Here is a 26,077-nt window from a genome sequence, read left to right as displayed (position 1 = left end):
ACATCTAAGAAGCCTTCTTTTAAGAATGATCTTTATTGTTTGGAGAAAGCAAGGAGCTGTAAGTAAAAGTGATGTTTGATTAAAAAAAAAGAAAAACAAAAAGCTTTCACAGTCACACTGCCTACTGCTGAAGAGGCCAAAAGCTGCAAAAATAGGAATACACATACAATGTTCAAGTCAAAGAGAACAGGCAGAAGGACTGGAAAGCCTTCCATTCATAATGCTCCCTCTTACCTCTCAAGCATAGGTTATTTTTTAAAAGTTGGAGACTGGATGTGATTCTGAAGCTTACCTCCACCAATATTTGCAATAGGTGCCAAATACAGACATAGATTACATAATTCCAGTGATGTTAAAAAGAGATGACCCCTAGAAATTAATGAATTAAGAACAATGGGACTGTGGCTCTCTACATTGACACAGGACAACTTTGGTCAATTTTATTATCAGATAAGGAAACTATTTCTTGTTTAATAAATGGGAAAGTTTGTAAAGAGTTCAAGTACGTAAAATTAGGCAGTGCCAGGGACATAGTATACCTTCAATAAATGGGAGTAAATGTTGTTATTATTATCTTTATCATTTACTATAAATTAAGAGACTCTATTTCAATTTAGTGTACAACTGAACTAAAAACTTCCAAAACTATTATCATAATAGTATGAGCAATGAAAAAGACTAAGAAATTCCTTTTTTAAAAATCAGCATAATAGCAATAATTTCCCCACATGGGTATCTAGATTTTCAAACAATGTTCTTTTCAATACATATAGTGCTATTATTTCCATTACAGGCAATCCCCTTTGATCCTAGAACATCCTCCTGGGATTCATGAGTGCATTTTCCCATTTCTCCCTCTTTTGTTGCCTCGCAAAATTATCATTGTTATTCTTTTGCTTCACTTGCTTCATCCATTTTTATGAGTCTGGAACAAACAAGCCAATTTTGAGTAGGGAGAAGGAGACAGAGGTGCTGGACTTTGTATAAACCCATTGATTGCTCTTCAGGAGGTGGAAAATAGCCTGGACCACTCCATTAATAGGAGAGCTTTTGTTCTCTTTGCTCTTTTGTTATTTTTTTGGACATTTTCTTTAAAACGCGTGAATCATCCCTTCTTAAACTGATTATTCTTTACAAGTATGCTCTAAAAGGTGATTCAATGTTACTTCAGTTCCTGAGACGATTTATACAAAGGAAATTTTTGTAACTATAAGCCCAACCCACCACTGTTTGACAATATATATTTTTTGAAGTACTAGATAAAAGTAAGGGGAGAGATACAGATGGGAGGCGGGGCAAGATGGCAGACTGGTGAGCTGTATGTTTTAGTTACTCCTCCAGGAAAGTAGGTAAAAAGCCAGGAACTGCGTGGACTGGACACCACAGAGCAATCTGTCTTTGGGCATACTTCATACAACACTCATGAAAACGTGGAACTGCTGAGATCACCGAAATCTGTAAGTTTTTGCGGCCAGGGGACCCGCGCCCCTCCCTGCCAGGCTCAGTCCCGGGGGAGGAGGGGCTGTCAGCTCCAGGAAGGAGAAGGGAGAATTGCAGTGGCTGCTCTCATCAGAAACTCATTCTACTGATTCAAACTCCAACCATAGATAGACTGAGGCCAGACACCAGAGACTCTGAGAGCAGCCAGCCCAGCAGAGAGGAGACGGGCATAGAAGGAAAACAACACGAGAAGCTCCAAAGTAAAAGCAGAGGATTTTTGGAGTTCTGGTGAACACAGAAAGGGGAAGGGCGGAGATCAGGCCTTGAGGCGCATATGCAAATCCTGAAGCAAGGCTGATCTCTCTGCCCAGGGCACCTTTCCTTAATGGCCCTGGTTGCTTTGTCTATTAGCATTTCAATAACCCATTAGATCTCTGAGGAGGGCCGTTTTTTTTTTTTTTGTTTTTTGTTTTTTAAATCCTTTTTGCTTTTTCTAAAACAATTACTCTAAGAAGCTCAATACAGAAAGCTTCAAAGAATTGAAATTTGGGCACGTCAAGTCAAGAGCAGAAATAAGAGAGCTCTGAGACAAAAGGCAATAATCCAGTGGCTGAGAAAATTCACTAAACAACACAACTTCCCAAGAAAAGGGGGGTGTCCGCTCACAGCCACCATCCTGGTGGACAGGAAACACTCCTGCCCACCGCCAGCCCCATAGCCCAGAGCTGCCCCAGACAACCCAGTGTGACGGAAGTGCTTCAAATAACAGGCACACACCACAAAACTGGGCGTGGACATTAGCCTTCCCTGCAACCTCAGCTGAATGTCCCACAGCTGGGAAGGGGGAGCAGTGTGAATTAACAGAGCCCCATTCAGCCATCATTTGAGCAGACTGGGAGCCTCCCAACACAGCCCAGCAGCCCAGAACTGCCCTGGGGGGACGGCACTCACCTGTGACATAGCACAGTCATCCCTCAACAGAGGACCCGGGGTGCACAGCCTGGAAGAGGGGCCCACTTGCAAGTCTCAGGAGCCATACGCCAATACCAAAGACTTGTGGGTCAGTGGCAGAGACAAACTGTGGCAGGACTGAACTGAAGGATTAGACTATTGCAGTAGCTTTAAAACTCTAGGATCATCAGGGAGATTTGATTGTTAGGGCCACCCCCCCTCCCCGACTGCCCAGAAACACGCCCCACATACAGGGCAGGCAACACCAACTACACACGCAAGCTTGGGACACCAATTGGGCCCCACAAGACTCACTCCCCCACTCACCAAAAAGGCTAAGCAGGGGAGATCTGGCTTGTGGAGAACAGGTGGCTCGTGGACGCCACCTGCTGGTTAGTTAGAGAAAGTGTACTCCACGAAGCTGTAGATCTGATAAATTAGAGATAAGGACTTCAACTGGTCTACAAACCCTAAAAGAACCCTATCAAGGACAGCAAATGCCACGAGGCCAAAAACAACAGAAAATTATAAAGCATATGAAAAAACCAGACGATATGGATAACCCAAGCCCAAGCACCCAAATCAAAAGACCAGAAGAGACACACCTAGAGCAGCTACTCAAAGAACTAAAGATGAACAATGAGACCCTAGTACGGGATATGAAGGAAATCAAGAAGACCCTAGAAGAGCATAAAGAAGACATTGCAAGACTAAATAAAAAAATGGATGATCTTATGGAAATTAAAGAAACTGTTGACCAAATTAAAAAGATTCTGGACACTCATAGTACAAGACTAGAGGAAGTTGAACAACGAATCAGTGACCTGGAAGATGACAGAATGGAAAATGAAAGCATAAAAGAAAGAATGGGGAAAAAAATTGAAAAACTCGAAATGGACCTCAGGGATATGATAGATAATATGAAGCGTCCGAATATAAGACTCATTGGTGTCCCAGAAGGGGAAGAAAAGGGTAAAGGTCTAGGAAGAGTATTCAAAGAAATTGTTGGGGAAAACTTCCCAAATCTTCTAAACAACATAAATACACAAATCATAAATGCTCAGCGAACTCCAAATAGAATAAACCCAAAAAAACCCACTCCGAGACATATACTGATCACACTGTCAAACATAGAAGAGAAGGAGCAAGTTCTGAAAGCAGCAAGAGAAAAGCAATTCACCACATACAAAGGAAACAGCATAAGACTAAGTAGTGACTACTCAGCAGCCACCATGGAGGCGAGAGGGCAATGGCACGATATATTTAAAATTCTGAGAGAGAGGAATTTCCAGCCAAGAATACTTTATCCAGCAAAGCTCTCCTTCAAATTTGAGGGAGAGCTTAAATTTTTCACAGACAAAGAAATGCTGAGAGAATTTGCTAACAAGAGACCTGCCCTACTGGAGATACTAAAGGGAGCCCTACAGACAGAGAAACAAAGACAGGACAGAGAGACTTGGAGAAAGGTTCAGTACTAAAGAGATTCGGTATGGGTACAATAAAGGATATTAATAGAGAGAGGGAAAAATATGGCAAACATAATCCAAAGGATAAGATGGCCGATTCAAGAAATGCCTTCACGGTTTTAACGTTGAATGTAAATGGATTAAACTCCCCAATTAAAAGATATAGATTCGCAGAATGGATCAAAAAAAATGAACCATCAATATGTTGCATACAAGAGACTCATCTTAGACACAGGGACACAAAGAAATTGAAAGTGAAAGGATGGAAAAAAATATTTCATGCAAGCTACAGCCAAAAGAAAGCAGGTGTAGCAATATTAATCTCAGATAAAATAGACTTCAAATGCAGGGATGTTTTGAGAGACAAAGAAGGCCACTACATACTAATAAAAGGGACAATTCAGCAAGAAGAAATAACAATCGTAAATGTCTATGCACCCAATCAAGGTGCCACAAAATACATGAGAGAAACATTGGCAAAACTAAAGGAAGCAATTGATGTTTCCACAATAATTGTGGGAGACTTCAACACATCACTCTCTCCTATAGATAGATCAACCAGACAGAAGACCAATAAGGAAATTGAAAACCTAAACAATCTGATAAATGAATTAGATTTAACAGACATCTACAGGACATTACATCCCAAATCACCAGGATACACATACTTTTCTAGTGCTCACGGAACTTTCTCCAGAATAGATCATATGCTGGGACATAAAACAAGCCTCAATAAATTTAAAAAGATTGAAATCATTCAAAGCACATTCTCTGACCACAATGGAATACAATTAGAAGTCAATAACCATCAGAGACTTAGAAAATTCACAAATACCTGGAGGTTAAACAACACACTCCTAAACAATCAGTGGGTTAAAGAAGAAATAGCAAGAGAAATTGCTAAATATATAGAGACGAATGAAAATGAGAACACAACATACCAAAACCTATGGGATGCAGCAAAAGCAGTGCTAAGGGGGAAATTTATAGCACTAAACGCATATATTAAAAAGGAAGAAAGAGCCAAAATCAAAGAACTAATGGATCAACTGAAGAAGCTAGAAAATGAACAGCAAACCAATCCTAAACCAAGTAGAAGAAAAGAAATAACAAGGATTAAAGCAGAAATAAATGACATAGAGAACAAAAAAACAATAGAAAGGATAAATATCACCAAAAGTTGGTTCTTTGAGAAGATCAACAAGATTGACAAGCCCCTAGCTAGACTGACAAAATCAAAAAGAGAGAAGACCCATATAAACAAAATAATGAATGAAAAAGGTGACATAACTGCAGATCCTGAAGAAATTAAAAAAATTATAAGAGGATATTATGAACAACTGTATGGCAACAAACTGGATAATGTAGAAGAAATGGACAATTTCCTGGAAACATATGAACAACCTAGACTGACCAGAGAAGAAATAGAAGACCTCAACCAACCCATCACAAGCAAAGAGATCCAATCAGTCATCAAAAATCTTCCCACAAATAAATGCCCAGGGCCAGATGGCTTCACAGGGGAATTCTACCAAACTTTCCAGAAAGAACTGACACCAATCTTACTCAAACTCTTTCAAAACATTGAAAAAAATGGAACACTACCTAACTCATTTTATGAAGCTAACATCAATCTAATACCAAAACCAGGCAAAGATGCTACAAAAAAGGAAAACTACCGGCCAATCTCCCTAATGAATATAGATGCAAAAATCCTCAACAAAATACTTGCAAATCGAATCCAAAGACACATTAAAAAAATCATACACCATGACCAAGTGGGGTTCATTCCAGGCATGCAAGGATGGTTCAACATAAGAAAAACAATCAATGTATTACAACACATTAAAAACTCGAATGGGAAAAATCAATTGATCATCTCAATAGATGCTGAAAAAGCATTTGACAAAATCCAACATCCCTTTTTGATAAAAACACTTCAAAAGGTAGGAATTGAAGGAAACTTCCTCAACATGATAAAGAGCATATATGAAAAACCCACAGCCAGCATAGTACTCAATGGTGAGAGACTGAAAGCCTTCCCTCTAAGATCAGGAACAAGACAAGGATGCCCGCTGTCACCACTGTTATTCAACATTGTGCTGGAAGTGCTAGCCAGGGCAATCCGGCAAGACAAAGAAATAAAAGGCATCCAAATTGGAAAAGAAGAAGTAAAACTGTCATTGTTTGCAGATGATATGATCTTATATCTAGAAAACCCTGAGAAATCAACGATACACCTACTAGAGCTAATAAACAAATTTAGCAAAGTAGCGGGATACAAGATTAATGCACATAAGTCAGTAATGTTTCTATATGCTAGAAATGAACAAACTGAAGAGACACTCAAGAAAAAGATACCATTTTCAATAGCAACTAAAAAAATCAACTACCTAGGAATCAACTTAACCAAAGATGTAAAAGACCTATACAAAGAAAACTACATAACTCTACTAAAAGAAATAGAAGGGGACCTTAAAAGATGGAAAAATATTCCATGTTCATGGATAGGAAGGCTAAATGTCATTAAGATGTCAATTCTACCCAAACTCATCTACAGATTCAATGCAATCCCAATCAAAATTCCAACAACCTACTTTGCAGACTTGGAAAAGCTAGTTATCAAATTTATTTGGAAAGGGAAGATGCCTCGAATTGCTAAAGACACTCTAAAAAAGAAAAACGAAGTGGGAGGACTTACACTCCCTGACTTTGAAGCTTATTATAAAGCCACAGTTGCCAAGACAGCATGGTACTGGCACAAAGATAGACATATAGATCAATGGAATCGAATTGAGAATTCAGAGATAGACCCTCAGATCTATGGCCGACTGATCTTTGATAAGGCCCCCAAAGTCACCGAACTGAGCCATAATGGTCTTTTCAACAAATGGGGCTGGGAGAGTTGGATATCCATATCCAAAAGAATGAAAGAGGACCCCTACCTCACCCCCTACACAAAAATTAACTCAAAATGGACCAAAGATCTCAATATAAAAGAAAGTACCATAAAACTCCTAGAAGATAATGTAGGAAAACATCTTCAAGACCTTGTATTAGGAGGCCACTTCCTAGACTTTACACCCAAAGCACAAGCAACAAAAGAGAAAATAGATAAATGGGAACTCCTCAAGCTTAGAAGTTTCTGCACCTCAAAGGAATTTCTCAAAAAGGTAAAGAGGCAGCCAACTCAATGGGAAAAAATTTTTGGAAACCATGTATCTGACAAAAGACTGATATCTTGCATATACAAAGAAATCCTACAACTCAATGACAATAGTACAGACAGCCCAATTATAAAATGGGCAAAAGATATGAAAAGACAGTTCTCTGAAGAGGAAATACAAATGACCAAGAAACACATGAAAAAATGTTCAGCTTCACTAGCTATTAGAGAGATGCAAATTAAGACCACAATGAGATACCATCTAACACCGGTTAGAATGGCTGCCATTAAACAAACAGGAAACTACAAATGCTGGAGGGGATGTGGAGAAATTGGAACTCTTATTCATTGTTGGTGGGACTGTATAATGGTTCAGCCACTCTGGAAGTCAGTCTGGCAGTTCCTTAGAAAACTAGATATAGAGCTACCATTCGATCCAGCGATTGCACTCCTCGGTATATACCCGGAAGATCGGAAAGCAGTGACACGAACAGATATCTGCACGCCAATGTTCATAGCAGCATTATTCACAATTGCCAAGAGATGGAAACAACCCAAATGTCCTTCAACAGATGAGTGGATAAATAAAATGTGGTATATACACACGATGGAATACTACGCGGCAGTAAGAAGGAACGATCTGGTGAAACATATGACAACATGGATGAACCTTGAAGACATAATGCTGAGCGAAATAAGCCAGGCACAAAAAGAGAAATATTATATGCTACCACTAATGTGAACTTTGAAAAATGTAAAACAAATGGTTTATAATGTAGAATGTAGGGGAACTAGCAGTAGAGAGCAATTAAGGAAGGGGGAACAATAATCCAGGAAGAACAGATAAGCTATTTAACGTTCTGGGGATGCCCAGAAATGACTATGGTCTGTTAATTTCTGATGATTGTAGTAGGAACAAGTTCACTGAAATGTTGCTATATTATGTAACTTTCTTGGGGTAAAGTAGGAACATGTTGGAAGTTAAGCAGTTATCTTAGGTTAGTTGTCTTTTTCTTACTCCCTTGCTATGGTCTCTTTGAAATGCTCTTTTATTGTATGTTTGTTTTCTTTTTAACTTTTTTTTTCATACAGGTGATTTGAAAAAAGAAGGGAAAGTTAAAAAAAAAAAAAAAAAGAAAAAAGACAAACAAGGGGAAAAAAAAAAAAAAAAAAAAAAGATGTAGTGCCCCCTTGAGGAGCCTGTGGAGAATGCAGGGGTATTCGCCTACCCCACCTCCATGGTTGCTAACATGACCACAGACATAGGGGACTGGTGGTTTGATGGGTTGAGCCCTCTACCATAAGTTTTACCCTTGGGAAGACGGTTGCTGCAAAGGAGAGGCTAAGCCTCCCTGTATTTGTGCCTAAGAGTCTCCTCCTGAATGCCTCTTTGTTGCTCAGATGTGGCCCTCTCTCTCTGGCTAAGCCAACTTGAAAGGTGAAATCACTGCCCTCCCCCCTACGTGGGATCAGACACCCAGGGAAGTAAATCTCCCTGGCAACGTGGAATATGACTCCCAGGGAGGAATGTGGACCTGGCACCGTGGGACGGAGAACATCTTCTTGACCAAAAGGGGGATGTGAAAGGAAATGAAATAAGCTTCAGTGGCAGAGAGATTCCAAAAGGAGCCGAGAGGTCACTCTGGTGGGCACTCTTATGCACACTTTAGACAACCCTTTTTAGGTTCTAAAGAATTGGGGTAGCTGGTGGTGGATACCTGAAACTATCAAACTACAACCCAGAACCCATGAATCTCGAAGACAGTTGTATAAAAATGTAGCTTATGAGGGGTGACAATGGGATTGGGAAAGCCGTAAGGACCAAACACCACTTTGTCTAGTTTATGGATGGATGTGTAGAAAAGTAGGGGAGGGAAACAGACAGACAAAGGTACCCAGTGTTCTTTTTTACTTCAATCGCTCTTTTTCACTCTAATTATTATTCTTGTTATTTTTGTGTGTGTGCTAATGAAGGTGTCAGGGATTGATTTAGGTGATGAATGTACAACTATGTAATGGTACTGTAAACAATCGAAAGTACAATTTGTTTTGTATGACTGCGTGGTATGTGAATATATCTCAATAAAATGATGATTTAAAAAAAAAAAAAAAAAAAAAAAAAAAAAAAAAAAAAAAAAGTAAGGGGAGAGGTGGGGCAAGATGGCGGACGGGTGAGCTGTATGTTTTAGTTACTCCTCCAGGAAAGTAGGTAGAAAGCCAGGAACTGCGTGGACTGGACACCACAGAGCAATCGGACTTTGGGCATACTTCATACAACACTCATGAAAACGTGGAACTGCTGAGATCAGCGAAATCTGTAAGGTTTTGTGGCCAGGGGACCCGCACCCCTCCCTGCCAGGCTCAGTCCCGTGGGAGGAGGGGCTGTCAGCTCCGGGAAGGAGAAGGGAGAACTGCAGTGGCAGCCCTTATCGGAAACTCATTCTGCTGATCCAAACTCCTACCATAGATAGACGGAGACCAGACACCAGAGAATCTGAGAGCAGCCAGCCCAGCAGAGAGGAGACAGGCATAGAAAAAAACAACACGAAAAACTCCAAAATAAAAGTGGAGGATTTTTGGAGTTCTGGTGAACAAAGAAAGGGGAAGGGCAGAGCTCAGGCCCTGAGGCTCATATGCAAATCCCGAAGAAAAGCTGAACTCTCTGCCCTGTGGACCTTTCCTTAATGGCCCTAATTGCTTTGTCTCTTAGCATTTCAATAGCCCATTAGATCTCTGAGGAGGGCCCTTTTTTTTTTTTTTTAAATCCTTTTTTCTTTTTCTAAAACAATTACTCTAAGAAGCCCAATACAGAAAGCTTCAAAGACTTGCAATTTGGGCAGGTCAAGACAAGAGCAGAACTAAGAGAGCTCTGAGACAAAAGGCAATAATCCAGTGGCTGAGAAAATTTACCAAACACCACAACTTCCCAAGAAAAGGGGGGTGTCCGCTCACAGCCATCATCCTGGTGGACAGGAAACACTCCTGCCCATCGCCAGCTCCATAGCCCAGAGCTGCCCCAGACAACCCAGTGTGACGGAAGCGCTTCAAATAACAGGCACACACCACAAAACTGGGCGTGGACATTAGCCTTCCCTGCAACCTCAGCTGATTGTCCCAGAGTTGGGAAGGTGGAGCAGTGTGAATTAACAAAGCCCCATTCAGCCATCATTTCAGCAGACTGGGAGCCTCCCTACACAGACCAGCAGCCCAGAACTGCCCTGGGGGGACGGCACTCACCTGTGACATAGCACAGTCATCCCTCAACAGAGGACCCGGGGTGCACAGCCTGGAAGAGGGGCCCACTTGCAAGTCTCAGGAGCCATACGCCAATACCAAGGACTTGTGGGTCACTGGCAGAGACAAACTGTGGCAGGACTGAACTAAAGGATTAGACAATTGCAGCAGCTTTAAAACTCTAGGATCACCAGGGAGATTTGATTGTTAGAGCCACCCCCCCTCCCTGACTGCCCAGAAACACGCCCCATATACAGGGCAGGCATCACCAACTACACACGCAAGCTTGGTACACCAATTGGACCCCACAACACTAACTCCCCCACTCACCAAAAAGGCTAAGCAGGGGAGAACTGGCTTGTGGAGAACAGGTGGCTCGTGGACGCCACCTGCTGGTTAGTTAGAGAAAGTGTACTCCATGAAGCTGTAGATCTGATAAATTAGAGATAAGGACTTCAATTGGTCTACAAATCCTAAAAGAACCCTATCAAGTTCAGCAAATGCCAAGAGGCCAAAAACAACAGAAAATTATAAAGCATATGAAAAAACCAGATGATATGGATAACCCAAGCCCAAGCACCCAAATCAAAAGATCAGAAGAGACACAGCACCTAGAGCAGCTACTCAAAGAACTAAAGATGAACAATGAGACCATAGTAAGGGATACAAAGGATATCAAGAAGACCCTAGAAGAGCATAAAGAAGACATTGCAAGACTAAATAAAAAAAATGGATGATCTTATGGAAATTAAAGAAACTGTTGACCAAATTAAAAAGATTCTGGACACTCACAGTACAAGACTAGAGGAAGTTGAAAAACGAATCAGTGACCTGGAAGATGACAGCATGGAAAATGAAAGCATAAAAGAAAGAATGGGGAAAAAAATTGAAAAAATCGAAATGGACTTCAGGGATATGTTAGATCATATGAAACGTCCAAATATAAGACTCATTGGTGTCCCAAAAGGGGAAGAAAAGGGTAAAGGTCTAGGAAGAGTATTCAAAGAAATTGTTGGGGAAAACTTCCCAAATCTTCTAAACAACATAAATACACAAATCATAAATGCTCAGCGAACTCCAAATAGAATAAATCCAAATAAACCCACTCCGAGACATATTCTGATCACACTGTCAAACACAGAAGAGAAGGAGCAAGTTCTGAAAGCAGCAAGGGAAAAGCAATTCACCACATACAAAGGAAACAGCATAAGACTAAGTAGTGACTACTCAGCAGCCACCATGGAGGCAAGAAGGCAGTGGCACGATATATTTAAAATTCTGAGTGAGAAAAATTTCCAGCCAAGAATAATTTATCCAGCAAAGCTCTCCTTCAAATTTGAGGGAGAGCTTAAATTTTTCACAGACAAAGAAATGCTGAGAGAATTTGCTAACAAGAGACCTGCCCTACTGGAGATACTAAAGAGAGCCCTACAGACAGAGAAACAAAGAAAGGACAGAGAGACTTGAAGAAAGGTTCAGTACTAAAGAGATTTGGTATGGGTACTATAAAGGATATTAATAGAGAGAGGGGAAAAATATGACAAACATAAACCAAAGGATAAGATGGCTGATTCAAGAAATGCCTTCACGGTTATAATGTTGAATGTAAATGGATTAAACTCCCCAATTAAAAGATATAGATTCGCAGAATGGATCAAAAAAAATGAACCATCAATATGTTGCATACAAGAGACTCATCTTAGACACAGGGACACAAAGAAACTGAAAGTGAAAGGATGGAAAAAAATATTTCATGCAAGCTACAGCCAAAAGAAAGCAGGTGTAGCAATAGTAACCTCAGATAAAATAGATTTTAAATGCAGGGATGTTTTGAGAGACAAAGAAGACCACTAGATACTAATAAAAGGGGCAATTCAACAAGAAGAAATAACAATCGTAAATGTCTATGCACCCAATCAAGGTGCCACAAAATACATGAGAGAAACACTGGCAAAACTAAAGGAAGCAATTGATGTTTCCACAATAATTGTGGGAGACTTCAACACATCACTCTCCCCTATAGATAGATCAACCAGACAGAAGACCAATAAGGAAACTGAAAACCTAAACAATCTGATAAATGAATTAGATTTAACAGACATATACAGGACATTACATCCCAAATCACCAGGATACACATACTTTTCTAGTGCTCATGGAACTTTCTCCAGAATAGATCATATGCTGGAACATAAAACAACCCTCAATAAATTTAAAAAGATTGAAATTATTCAAAGCACATTCTCTGACCACAATGGAATACAATTAGAAGTCAATAACCATCAGAGACTTAGAAAATTCACAAATACCTGGAGGTTAAACAACACACTCCTAAACAATCAGTGGGTTAAAGAAGAAATAGCAAGAGAAATTGCTAAATATATAGAGACGAATGAAAATGAGAACACAACATACCAAAACCTATGGGATGCAGCAAAAGCAGTGCTGAGGGGGAAATTTATAGCACTAAACGCATATATTAAAAAGGAAGAAAGAGCCAAAATCAAAGAACTAATGGATCAACTGAAGAAGCTAGAAAAGGAACAGCAAACCAATCCTAAACCAAGTAGAAGAAAAGAAATAACAAGGATTAAAGCAGAAATAAATGACATAGAGAACAAAAAAACAATAGAGAGGATAAATATCACCAAAAGTTGGTTCTTTGAGAAGATCAACAAGATTGACAAGCCCCTAGCTAGACTGACAAAATCAAAAAGAGAGAAGACCCATATAAACAAAATAATGAATGAAAAAGGTGACATAACTGCAGATCCTGAAGAAATTAAAAAAAATTATAAGAGGATACTATGAACAACTGTATGGCAACAAACTGGATAATGTAGAGGAAATGGACAATTTCCTGGAAACATATGAACAACCTAGACTGACCAGAGAAGAAATAGAAGACCTCAACCAACCCATCACAAGCAAAGAGATCCAATCAGTCATCAAAAATCTTCCCACAAATAAATGCCCAGGGCCAGATGTCTTCACAGGGGAATTCTACCAAACTTTCCAGAAAGAACTGACACCAATCTTACTCAAACTCTTTCAAAACATTGAAGAAAATGGAACACTACCTAACTCATTTTATGAAGCTAACATCAGTCTAATACCAAAACCAGGCAAAGATGCTACAAAAAAGGAAAACTACCGGCCAATCCCCCTAATGAATATAGATGCAAAAATCCTCAACAAAATACTTGCAAATCGAATCCAAAGACACATTAAAAAAATCATACACCATGACCAAGTGGGGTTCATTCCAGGCATGCAAGGATGGTTCAACATAAGAAAATCAATCAATGTATTATAACACATTAACAAGTCAAAAGGGAAAAATCAATTGATCATCTCAATAGATGCTGAAAAAGCATTTGACAAAATCCAACATCCGTTTTTGATAAAAACACTTCAAAAGGTAGGAATTGAAGGAAACTTCCTCAACATGATAAAGAGCATATATGAAAAACCCACAGCCAGCATAGTACTCAATGGTGAGAGACTGAAAGCCTTCCCTCTAAGATCAGGAACAAGACAAGGATGCCCGCTGTCACCACTGTTATTCAACATTGTGCTGGAAGTTCTAGCCAGGGCAATCCGGCAAGACAAAGAAATAAAAGGCATCCAAATTGGAAAAGAAGAAGTAAAACTGTCATTGTTTGCAGATGATATGATCTTATATCTAGAAAACCCTGAGAAATCGATGATACAGCTACTAGAGCTAATAAACAAATTTAGCAAAGTAGCGGGATACAAGATTAATGCACATAAGTCAGTAATGTTTCTATATGCTAGAAATGAACAAACTGAAGAGACACTCAAGAAAAAGATACCATTTTCAATAGCAACTAAAAAAATCAAGTACCTAGGAATAAACTTAACCAAAGATGTAAACGACCTATACAAAGAAAACTACATAACTCTACTAAAAGAAATAGAAGGGGACCTTAAAAGATGGAAAAATATTCCATGTTCACGGATAGGAAGACTAAATGTCATTAAGATGTCAATTCTACCCAAACTCATCTACAGATTCAATGCAATCCCAATCAAAATTCCAACAACCTACTTTGCAGACTTGGAGAAGCTAGTTATCAAATTTATTTGGAAAGGGAAGATGCCTCGAATTGCTAAAGACACTCTAAAAAAGAAAAACGAAGTGGGAGGACTTACACTCCCTGACTTTGAAGCTTATTATAAAGCCACAGTTGCCAAAACAGCATGGTACTGGCACAAAGATAGACATGTAGATCAATGGAATCGAATTGAGAATTCAGAGATAGACCCTCAGATCTATGGCCGACTGATCTTTGATAAGGCCCCCAAAGTCACTGAACTGAGTCATAATGGTCTTTTCAACAAATGGGGCTGGGAGAGTTGGATATCCATATCCAAAAGAATGAAAGAGGACCCCTACCTCACCCCCTACACAAAAATTAACTCAAAATGGACGAAAGCTCTCAATATAAAAGAAAGTACCATAAAACTCCTAGAAGATAATGTAGGAAAACATCTTCAAGACCTTGTATTAGGCGGCCACTTCCTAGACTTTACACCCAAAGCACATGCAACAACAGAAAAAATAGATAAATGGGAACTCCTCAAGCTTAGAAGTTTCTGCACCTCAAAGGAATTTCTCAAAAAGGTAAAGAGGCAGCCAACTCAATGGGAAAAAATTTTTGGAAACCATGTATCTGACAAAAGACTGATATCCTGCATATATAAAGAAATCCTACAACTCAATGACAATAGTACAGACAGCCCAATTATAAAATGGGCAAAAGATATGAAAAGACAGTTCTCTGAAGAGGAAATACAAATGGCCAAGAAACACATGAAAAAATGTTCAGCTTCACTAGCTATTAGAGAGATGCAAATTAAGACCACAATGAGATACCATCTAACACCGATTAGAATGGCTGCCATTAAACAAACAGGAAACTACAAATGCTGGAGGGGATGTGGAGAAATTGGAACTCTTATTCATTGTTGGTGGGACTGTATAATGGTTCAGCCACTCTGGAAGTCAGTCTGGCAGTTCCTTAGAAAACTAGATAAAGAGTTACCATTCGATCCAGCGATTGCACTTCTCGGTATATACCCGGAAGGTCGGAAAGCAGTGACACGAACAGATATCTGCACGCCAATGTTCATAGCAGCATTATTCACAATTGCCAAGAGATGGAAACAACCCAAATGTCCTTCAACAGATGAGTGGATAAAAAAAATGTGGTATATACACACGATGGAATACTACGCGGCAGTAAGAAGGAACGATCTCGTGAAACATATGACAACATGGATGAACCTTGAAGACATAATGCTGAGCGAAATAAGCCAGGCACAAAAAGAGAAATATTATATGCTACCACTAATGTGAACTTTGAAAAATGTAAAACAAATGGTTTATAATGTAGAATGTAGGGGAACTAGCAATAGAGAGCAATTAAGGAAGGGGGAACAATAATCCAAGAAGAACAGATATGCTATTTAACGTTCTGGGGATGCCCAGGAATGACTATGGTCTGTTAATTTCTGATGGATATAGTAGGAACAAGTTCAAAGAAATGTTGCTATATTAGGTAACTTTCTTGGGGTAAAGTAGGAACATGTTGGAAGTTAAGCAGTTATCTTAGGTTAGTTGTCTTTTTCTTACTCCCTTGTTATGGTCTCTTTGAAATGTTCTTTTATTGTATGTTTGTTTTCTTTTTAACTTTTTTTTCATACAGTTGATTTTAAAAAGAAGGGAAAGTTAAAAAAAAAAAAAAGAAAAACAAGGAAAAAAAGATGTAGTGCCCCCTTGAGGAGCCTGTGGAGAATGCAGGGGTATTTGCGTACCCCACCTCGATGGTTGCTAACATGACCACAGATATAGGGGACTGGTGGTTTGATGGGTTGAGCCCTCTACCATAGGTTTTACCCTTGGGAAGACGGTTGCTGCAAAGGAGAGGCTAGGCCTCCCTATAATTGTGCCTAAGAGCCTCCTCCCGAATGCCTCTTTGTTGCTCAGATGTGGCCCTCTCTCTCTAGCTAAGCCAACTTGAAAGGTGAAATCACTGCCCTCCCCGCTACGTGGGTTCAGACACCCAGGGGAGTGAATCTCCCTGGCAACGTGGAACATGACTCCCGGGGAGGAATGTAGACCCGGCATCGTGGGACGGAGAACATCTTCTTGACCAAAAGGGAGATGTGAAAGGAAATGAAATAAGCTTCAGTAGCAGAGAGATTCCAAAAGGAGCCGAGAGGTCACTCTGGTGGGCACTCTTACGCACACTTTAGACAACCCTTTTTAGGTTCTAAAGAATTGGGGTAGCTGGTGGTGGATACCTGAAACTATCAAACTACAACCCAGAACCCATGAATCTTGAAGACAGTTGTATAAAAATGTAGCTTATGAGGGGTGACAATGGGATTGGGAAAGCCATAAGGACCACACTCCACTTTGTCTAGTTTATGGATGGATGAGTAGAAAAATAGGGGAAGGAAACAAACAGACAAAGGTACCCAGTGTTCTTTTTTACTTCAATTGCTCTTTTTCACTCTAATTATTATTCTTGTTATTTTTGTGTGTGTGCTAATGAAGGTGTCAGGGATTGATTTAGGTGATGATTGTACAACTATGTAATGGTACTGTGAACAATCGAAAGTGCGATTTGTTTTGTATGACTGCGTGGTATGTGAATATATCTCAATAAAATGAAGATAAAAAATAAATTAAAAAAAAAAAAAAGTAGGGGCTTGGACTAGATGATCTCCATCGTCTCTAGTTATAATGTTCTGTGATTCAACATTTACTGAGGGCCTCCACTGTGCTAGATGGTGGACACTGTGATGGGTATACAGTACTTTAGAATCCTGACACAGTCCCTCAGGGGGACAGAAAGACAGAGTGGAAATGGGAGACTGATAACAGCATGAGGTTAAGTTTTCCATCATGTATGCCACTGTTATTTCAGTGGCCTGGCAATGACTAGCACACTGTAAGTGTTCAATCAATACTGCTAAAGAACAATGGTAAACATAGGCTGTTATGGGACCTAGCCCAAGCTGGAGATTTGAGGAGTCAACTTCCGTATTCAGTTGCTGTCTAGCCATCATGTCAGTGCTGCTAACTATAAAAGTACCATTGCTGTTCTGAAAGCCCAAAGGCATGGCAGTGCTATTCAGTTTTTGAATTCATAGCCCCTATATGGAAGAAGGTAAGGTAACTTTCAAGGGAAACTACCCCCATACCTGTGCCTGTAGTTATTCAATTTAAAGGGCCAGTGACCTGAAGCAAAATGATTTATTGGCAGGGGACAGAAGTGTTGGAAAGATCATCCAATACAAATACACCTATAGCAGAAACAGAATCAAGGTTCTAATTTTAAAACAGATCAAGTACCCCACAATAAAATATTCTTCTCTCTTGGAACTGCCACAAGAGTTGAAAAAAAAAAAATTAAGTAGGAACCAGAACTCACATAAGACATACACATATGATCATTATGGATTTTGTTTGTCACTTCCTAGAAGATTGATATTCTCAAAAGTAAGAATAATTTGGGCAACAGTTTTATCTTTGTAATTTATTAATTCGTAGTTTTTAGCCAACCTGATCCAATATTCTAACTTTTTCTATGAAATAAATTGCTGCATATTTTATTTTGTTTTTTTTGTTGTTGTTGTTAAATTATGATATGCACAGTAACAGCTCCATACATTTTAATATAGTTTTCAATCCCCTTGTGGACAAAGAGTCACACTTTATTGCCACTAAAATGAAGAATAACCATTCATCTGTAACATACAGATATGGAAGGCTCCGGATTTTCATTTTAAAGTGCCTTAATTACCTGCATAAAGAGAGAAATAAAATAAGGAGTCCAGGCCAAGTTCATGAGGGTTTAAAATTACTTTTCTTTTTCTAAATGAGCAACAAAGACTCCTCAATGTTACAAGCTGTTGTGTGGCTATAAGCCAACAGTAGAAGAAATGTTAAAAAGAACAAGGGGATCAGGACTTAAACTCAAATATATGAGGCAAGAATCAAAATCAAAAGGTGAAAAATGTAGGTGGTGTTTCCAGTTACAGGACAACATAACATGTTTATAATAAAAATCTAATCAGCAATAAAGGGAAACCTTCACATTAAATATCCCAGCGTGGTCAGTTATGGAATGCAAGGTTATTTTTAAAGGATTTCCTGCCTCGATCACCCATGGACTTGTTTTTCCAATATTCCTATTTATAAAAGAACTCAGCCTCACTAAAGAAACACATGAAATACAGTATTAATACATGAACAAATATGTTGAGAGTGAAGTTAAATTTTACATAAATCTAAATTACCATTCCCAAGTAATTCAAGTTCAGTACCATGACTTCCAAGTTGGGCAGGAAAGAAAATATATCAGAAGAAAAAAGGCAATAAGTTTAACCTTGAGACAAGGTGACTGCCACATAGTTGTTGAAGTAATTTACTTATTATCAGATAAAGAATCTAGAGCATTTATTCCCTCTAGAGATATAAAACGGTGAATCAATCTGCAGTTTAAGATATTTATTTAAACCCAGAGGAGGAGGATATGGCTTTAACTTTTGAAAACCAAAATAGAAAATTTTAAAAAGGCAGCTCTAATGTTGTTTATCTTTAGATGCCAGATTTAACATTAAACAATTCCAGCTAAATGGCATTTTTCAAGTTCTCCTTTCATTTATTCCTGCAATTTAGATGAATATTCTGCATGTAAAATAGGAGTTACAAAAATGTTTATTTATCCAGAAATGCTTAATATTCTATAAATATCAACTATGATTTCTTTAAATATTTCATCTACTGATCGATTAATCTCTCCATCCATCCACGCACCCATTTATCCTTTACAGTCCTTTCAGTCTACTGATATTAGTCATCCCCTGTTTGCCATTGAATGCACACAAAGAGAAAACGATTTCAGACCAAAAAGATACCTTCTCCTGGTGATCATTTCCTTTAAAAATTTGATTACATAAGAAATTCTTTGTTTTGCTTTGTTTTAGGTCTAATCAAGTCTCATAAGACTTACCTTGCATGTTGGACTGCAAAGGAAATTCTTCTTTGAGAAAAGACATTTTTTTTTCTTATATAATTGTTCCTGTGCATAGTTTATCTAGTTTAAAACATCATGAAATAAAATTTATGCTACTATAAAAACAGCATATATACAAATTCATCCAGACAGTGTGGAGAGACTGATTAAGTCTAGAACTAAACACATAGTAACTAAATAAACAAACAAATAGACACAAACTTACAAATAAGTAAAATGCTTAAAAAAAGGATATCGTCATCTTTTCCACAAACTTATCATGTTGATTTTCTATTTGGGGGAATTTCTTGATGTCACGTTCCAGACGAACAATTTGTTGTTCCATTGTTGCAAGGTTGCTCTTGAGGAGCTGAGCTGAAACTAAAGAACAATATGTAAAGCATTTAGAATATTTTACCATGTTCCACAAAACAGTATAAGTATTTTTTTAATGTGGAGAATGGTTCCATGACGTCAGCTCACATTTTTCTAAACTACTGCTCATAAAAATTCTACTCTCTATGAAATAAGTGAAAGTGGATAATATAATATACCAAATCATCATGTTTAATATGGGAATGTCACCATTTCACTCAGCCATTAGTTCAAATGAATCCATTTCTATTTAAATTTATTGATGGAAATCCTAATATTTCATTCTTCAAAATCGAATTTGAAGATTAACGAGAAACGAAGGTTCAAAGAGATCTTATCTTATTAATGCATGTTCTTGGCTATATAAATGATTTAAGGCTAAATTATATAAAAGGATCAAATATTTTTCTTTTATTGAAATATTGTAATTTTTATAAGCCAATATGTATGGTAAAAGTTCCTGTCTTTAGTAGTTTTCATACCCATAGATATGTGAAAAATAACTGTTGATACATAAAGAGAATCTAGAGCAAACCCAGTGAACACATATGCACATGTACACCCACAAAGCTTCAGCATGCTCTCAAACACTATCATTAGTTGCTTTATTTACCCCTAACATTCTCTGCACTTTTCTTTTTCTCTCCTCATTGACAACCAATAATTTTAAGTATTGTATTCAAATCACTCCTAAGTATCTATGCACTTTCCATATCTCTCAAGATGCCTTCTTTCTATAGAGATACTTTTTTTTTTAACATAGAGCTATTTTGTAGACAACTCTACTATTGCATGACTGCCAATTATGTATGAAGACACTTCTATCAATATGAACAACATTTGGTGTGGAGGTGGGGGGTTCTAGTTAAAAGGACAAAGTAAACATTACAATTTGATAGGTAGCTTATGACATAGGTTTTTTAATCCAGGACTCTAAAACACTGTTCTTTTCATTAAAGGACTGTGAAACACAGATAGAAAAATATTATAACTCTTTCTTAATTAAATTTTGTCTCATTCAGAGACATCAGTATTACAATGAAAAATTCAAGAGACTGACAAAACCAACCCCTTGGCAAAAACTGTCAGCCAAACTATTCTGATACAAATTCATCACACTGACATGCACACCTTTATAACCCAGTGAGGAGAAATCGACTTAAATATACATGGAAGTTCAAGAGACTGAAAATCAAACACCAACACTAAAGATACAATTTTTTTTTTAAATTAACATGTCAGTTCAACTAGCTTTGTCCAGTTTAGTTCCATTTGTTTAGATCTTACAAAGCTTGGCAATGATTCTTTATTAGAGAACTCTAAGAGAATTTTGTCTTGCCAAAAATTTTCTAATAGTGTGCCAATCATGGCTTGCTTTATTTAAAGGATGAGTTTCGTGTGGGGGAAGCTTCCTACCTGACTTCAAAGTTGAATTTCTTTCACTTGGGTTTTTTCTGTATATTCTCACTAATTATGCAAAAGATTTCTCCTTTTCCACTTGCTGGATTAAAAAAAAAACTGAAGATATGAAATTAGCTAGTTGCTTACGTCACCTAGGTTACATTGAAGGCATAAACTCATAATAACATTCTGAACTAAATAAATGTGCCTGAAGGTCAGACTTAGGTCACAATAGTATTCTCTCTAGTAAAGGCAATAGTAATTATGCTAGTAAAAAGGGGATGATGATGATGACTTTATCTTCTGATTGCTCAATACAGAAAGAGCCTGATCAAATTGTTCTGTAAACAAAAGCCTAGATATCTCGAATAACAAAAGAGAAAACTTTTTAATCCAGTGATACTGTTTATTTCCCTAAGGTTGAATTCTGAATAAAACAATATTTTCCAGACATCTGTCTTTTTCCCTAAGTTCAGGTGTCAAATCCTTAGTCCTCTATAAATTCCACCAGAGCTCTACTGTAATTTTTCTACTGTTTTAAAAGTACCTTTTGTTTATTTAAACAATCTTCCACATATCACCTTTTGCTTGGAATTAGAATTATTTTTATCTCATGTACAGAAACACAGAGTCTTCTCTATAAAATCTCAGGCTACTTAATGGTAAGACCCATAGCTAAATCTTCGCTTTTCCCTCAGTACTTATCAGAGCTTCACATGGTGCTTGATAAATGTTTAACGAATGAATACATATATTTCAAGAAGTAAGTTTTGGTTCACAGTTAAATTTATGTCAATTTCTGCAACTGAATGTGCATGTAAAGGTTAGATATAATCATAATGGTTGAAAAGTGACCATATCAGTTATCATGTGAGTAGGGAAAGGAAGCAGGAAGTTGAAATGTGTCTAGTAATATGTCTGGGAGGGAGGGCTGCAAGAGATGTCTAGACAAATGGGAAAGTGAGGAAATGAGATAAGGAAGAGAAGTAAAGGATAGCTTTCTTTATTAGGCCCCTCACTCCTCCCTTCTAATGAGTTATCAATATTATGCCTGAACAAAAGAGAATAAGATATTGGAGATAAAATAATCCAAAGACTTTCACTTACATGTAATTTTATGGTTGCATTAAAAATATCATTATATAAAATGTGTATCTTTAAATTGGGGGAATTATGTTATCTTAGTTAGAAGAGCCATTAAAGGGCATTTGGAGCAGTATCTCAAATGTGAAAAACTCAGGCTACACAGTATCAAAGCCTAGGTTCCAAGAAAACAGAGTCTAAAACAAAGCTTACATGTTAAAGATTTTTTGGGGATAAGGGTGGGGTATAATCCCAGGGAAACAAGCAAGAGGGAAAAGGGGAGAGAGGAAGGAAGAGAACAAATACAACAAGGTATGTGTAAAACCACCCACAGCTTTACAAAAAAAATACAGCTGATTGCTTTGTTTTTCAGGTTGTCTTCATCAGTGCTGACTTTTTGGGCATTTGATCTGTGCAGTCATACAAGGCCCCATGCTTAGAAAGCATTAAATGTGCTATAATGCTTTGGTGTTGCCATCTTGAAATTCCTAATAATTTTTGAACAAATGGCCCCACATTTTCATTTTGTGCTGGGCCCTGCAAATTATTTAGCTGGTCCTGGTCTTCAGATGAGCCAAACAAAACAACTATAACTAGGAGCAGTTGGTTGCAGGGGGTGAGCAATTCACCTTCTGGCTCCTTCTTATTTCCTGCTTTCTCATTTGCGAAATTGCACTTCAAAGAGTGGTAACTTCCCCTTGGGAAGCAAGGTAAGGGGCCCAGGCTTGAGATGGGGGCGATACAGGAAGGATGTTCAGTGAATCTGGGATGATGTAGACACTAGATACAGAATGGAGTATACATTCTGTTCTACTATATCCTAAGTGGTTTATTCCACTTTTTCCTATATAATTAGGAAACTTACTTTACTTATAATCGAGATCAGCCTATTTGAATACTTATCTATTATTTCTAATTGTGCCCTGTAGCAACCCTGATAAAGTCCATTCCCTATTTCACAGGAAATGTGTCAATCACATCTTCTTAATCTGCCCAGATTACGACACCCAGTTTTTCCAACTACTCTTCCTATGATATAAGGGTTTGTCTTTAGTAATAACTACCATTTACTGGGTGCTTACTATGTGCTAGATACTATTCTAAGTAATCTTATGCATTAATTCATTTAATCCTCACAAAATCTTATGAAGTATTCAAGCAGGGGTATGATACGAGCAAAGTGATGTCTTCTCAGGAAATTATAAATGTAAAGCATTGACTCTAGTATCTACAAGGCCAACTTCTTGAAATAAAATCTGTAATTTTTATCACCCATTGACACAAAGGCATGCTATTTATGTATGTAGCTATGGTAGAGTTGGGGACAGGGGGAGGTGGTGCAGGGGGACCCAGATCAACCTAGGTTCTAATCTCAGCATATCATTTACTAGCTGGGTTACCTTGAACCAGTTACATAGCCTCTCTGGGTCTCCATTTCCCAAATTGCAAAATGAAGATAATAATACCTTCCTTAAAGAACAGTCATTCAGGGAGAACCTAAGATGGTGGCTAGGTGAGACAGGGCAAAAAAACACCTCCGTGAAAAACCCTAGATAAAAACCAGAAAGTGACCCAGAATACTGGTTACAGCGATGTGCCAGCTGGACGAGGTCTGCTAGTACCACAGGGTCCGTATACTTGGTGAAACCGGGAGTCTGCATTCTGAAACGAGTAAGTAAGCTGGATGGAAGACCCACAGCCATGCGGCGGTGTGGGGAAGCCAGGGGTTGGCATTTGGAGACCGACTGGTTCTTTTTTTAAAAAAAAAAAAAAAGGGAAAAACCCAGGAGCGGCTGCAGTTGTGGGAGTGGGAACCACGCAGTAAAACACACCAAGAGGGTGCTGAGCCGGCCTCTCGGTGTCTGGCCTGGAGGATAGCCCGCTGCAGATACCCTCAGGGCCAGGGGAACAGAGGGGAGAGCCGGAAGCAGAAAGAAACCCCGCAGCTAGCAGCTGGCTCCCCGGAGGGCTGGATAAACTCCTGCCCAGGGCCATGCCCATAGCCCAGAGCCCCGCCAGTTGTCCCAGAACTTGGAAGGAGGAACTGTGTGAGGAGGGGGGTGTTGAGATGCCCCATTCGGCCATCTTTGCATCAAGCTGAGAGCGCCCCTGCATGGCCCGGCGGCCCGGGGCTTCCCTTTAGGGATGGCATGCACTGGTGATGTAGCACAGCATTCCCTCGGCAGAGGTCCTGGAAGATCACAGCTGAGAAAGGGAGCCCGCTCGGAAAACCCAGGGACGCTACGCCAAGTTTGTGGGTCAGCGAGAGAGAGGGTCTGGGGCTGAACTGAAATGAAGGCTTAGACTCTTACAGCAGCCTTAAATCTCCGGGAACCTGGGGGGTTTGAATATTAAAGCTGCCCTTCCTCACTGGCCACCCAGACACACGCCCCACATTCAGGGCGGACGGCTCCAGCAACACACACAAACTGAGTTCTCCAACTGAACCCCACAAGAATCATTTCCCCACACACCGTGGGAACAAGGTTGAGAACTGACTTGAGGGGTATAAGTGACTCGCAGACACCACCTGCTGGTTAGTTAGAGAAAGTGTATGCTACCAACTTGTGTTTCTGAAAAATTAGATAGGTATCTTTTTTTACCACTTGAAAGAACCCTATCAAGCAAAGCAGATGCCAAGAGGCCAAAAACAACAGAAAATCTTAATGCATATGATAAAACCAGATGATACGGAGAACCCAATTCCTAACACCCAAATCAAAATATCAGAAGAGACACAGTACTTGGCACAATTAATCAAAGAACTACAATCAAGGAACGAAACCATGGCAAAGGATTTAAAGGACATCAAGAAGACCATGGCCCAGGATATAAGCAACATAAAGAAGACCCTAGAAGAGCATAAAGAAGACATTGCAAGACTAAATAAAAAAACAGAAGATCTTATGGAAATAAAAGAAACTGTTGGCCAAATTAAAAAGACTCTGGATACTCACAATACAAGATTAGAGGAAGCTGAACAACATCTCAGTGTCCTAGAAGTCCACAGTACAGAAAATGAAAGAACAAAAGAAAGCATGGAGAAAAAAATCGAAAAAATCGAAATGGATCTCAGGGATACGATAGATAAAATAAAACGTCCAAACTTAAGACTCATTGGTGTCCCAGAAGGGGAAGAAAAGGGTAAAGGTCTAGAAAGAGTATTCAAAGAAATTGTTGGGGAAAACTTCCCAAACCTTCTACACAATATAAATACACAAAGCATAAATGCCCAGCAAACTCCAAATAGAATAAATCCAAATAAACCCACTCCGAGACATATTCTGATCAGACTGTCAAATACTGAAGAGAAGGAGCAGGTTCTGAAAGCAGCAAGAGAAAAGCAATTCACCACATACAAAGGAAACAAAGTAAGACTAAGTAATGACTATACAGCGGCCACCATGGAGGTGAGAAGGCAGTGGCATGACATATTTAAAATTCTGAGAGAGAAAAATTTCCAACCAAGAATACTTTATCCAGCAAAACTCTCCTTCAAATTTGAGGGAGAGCTTAAATTTTTCACAGACAAACAAATGCTGAGAGAGTTTGCCAATAAAAGACCTGCCCTACTTCAGATACTAAAGAGAGCCCTACTGACAGAGAAACAAAGAAATGAGAAAGGGATATAGAGAATTTTAACAGACATATATAGAACCTTACATCCCAAATCACCAGGACACTCATTTTTCTCTAGTGATCACGGATCTTTCTCCAGAAGGGACCATAAGCTGGGACATAAAACAAGCCTCAAGAAATTAAAAAAAAAAAAAAATTGAATATACTCAAAGCACATTCTCTAACCACAACGGAATACAAATAGAAGTCAATAATTTTTGAATTGTAACTCCACTATTTACTTCCTACATGATATAAAATACACAAACTCTAATGAGAAATCAGTGGTT

At 38.7% G+C, this 26,077-nt stretch overlaps 1 protein-coding gene across 1 annotated transcript in view; it reads right to left on the bottom strand.

Annotated features, from left to right (window-relative positions):
* The window catches only part of LOC119522295 (protein diaphanous homolog 2-like), a 308,625-nt gene that overhangs the window by 95,457 nt on the left and 187,091 nt on the right, over nucleotides 1–26,077 (bottom strand). The window contains exon 7 of the mRNA XM_037820855.1: nucleotides 19,567–19,691. Coding sequence (XP_037676783.1) covers nucleotides 19,567–19,691 — 125 coding nt within the window. The remainder of the gene's footprint in view (nucleotides 1–19,566; nucleotides 19,692–26,077) is intronic.

The sequence above is a fragment of the Choloepus didactylus genome, chromosome X (genome assembly GCF_015220235.1).
Source record: "Choloepus didactylus isolate mChoDid1 chromosome X, mChoDid1.pri, whole genome shotgun sequence".
NCBI classification, from domain to species: domain Eukaryota; kingdom Metazoa; phylum Chordata; class Mammalia; order Pilosa; family Megalonychidae; genus Choloepus; species Choloepus didactylus.
The sequence above is the reverse complement of the archived record's forward strand: the minus strand, read 5'-3'. Positions and strand labels throughout refer to the sequence as shown.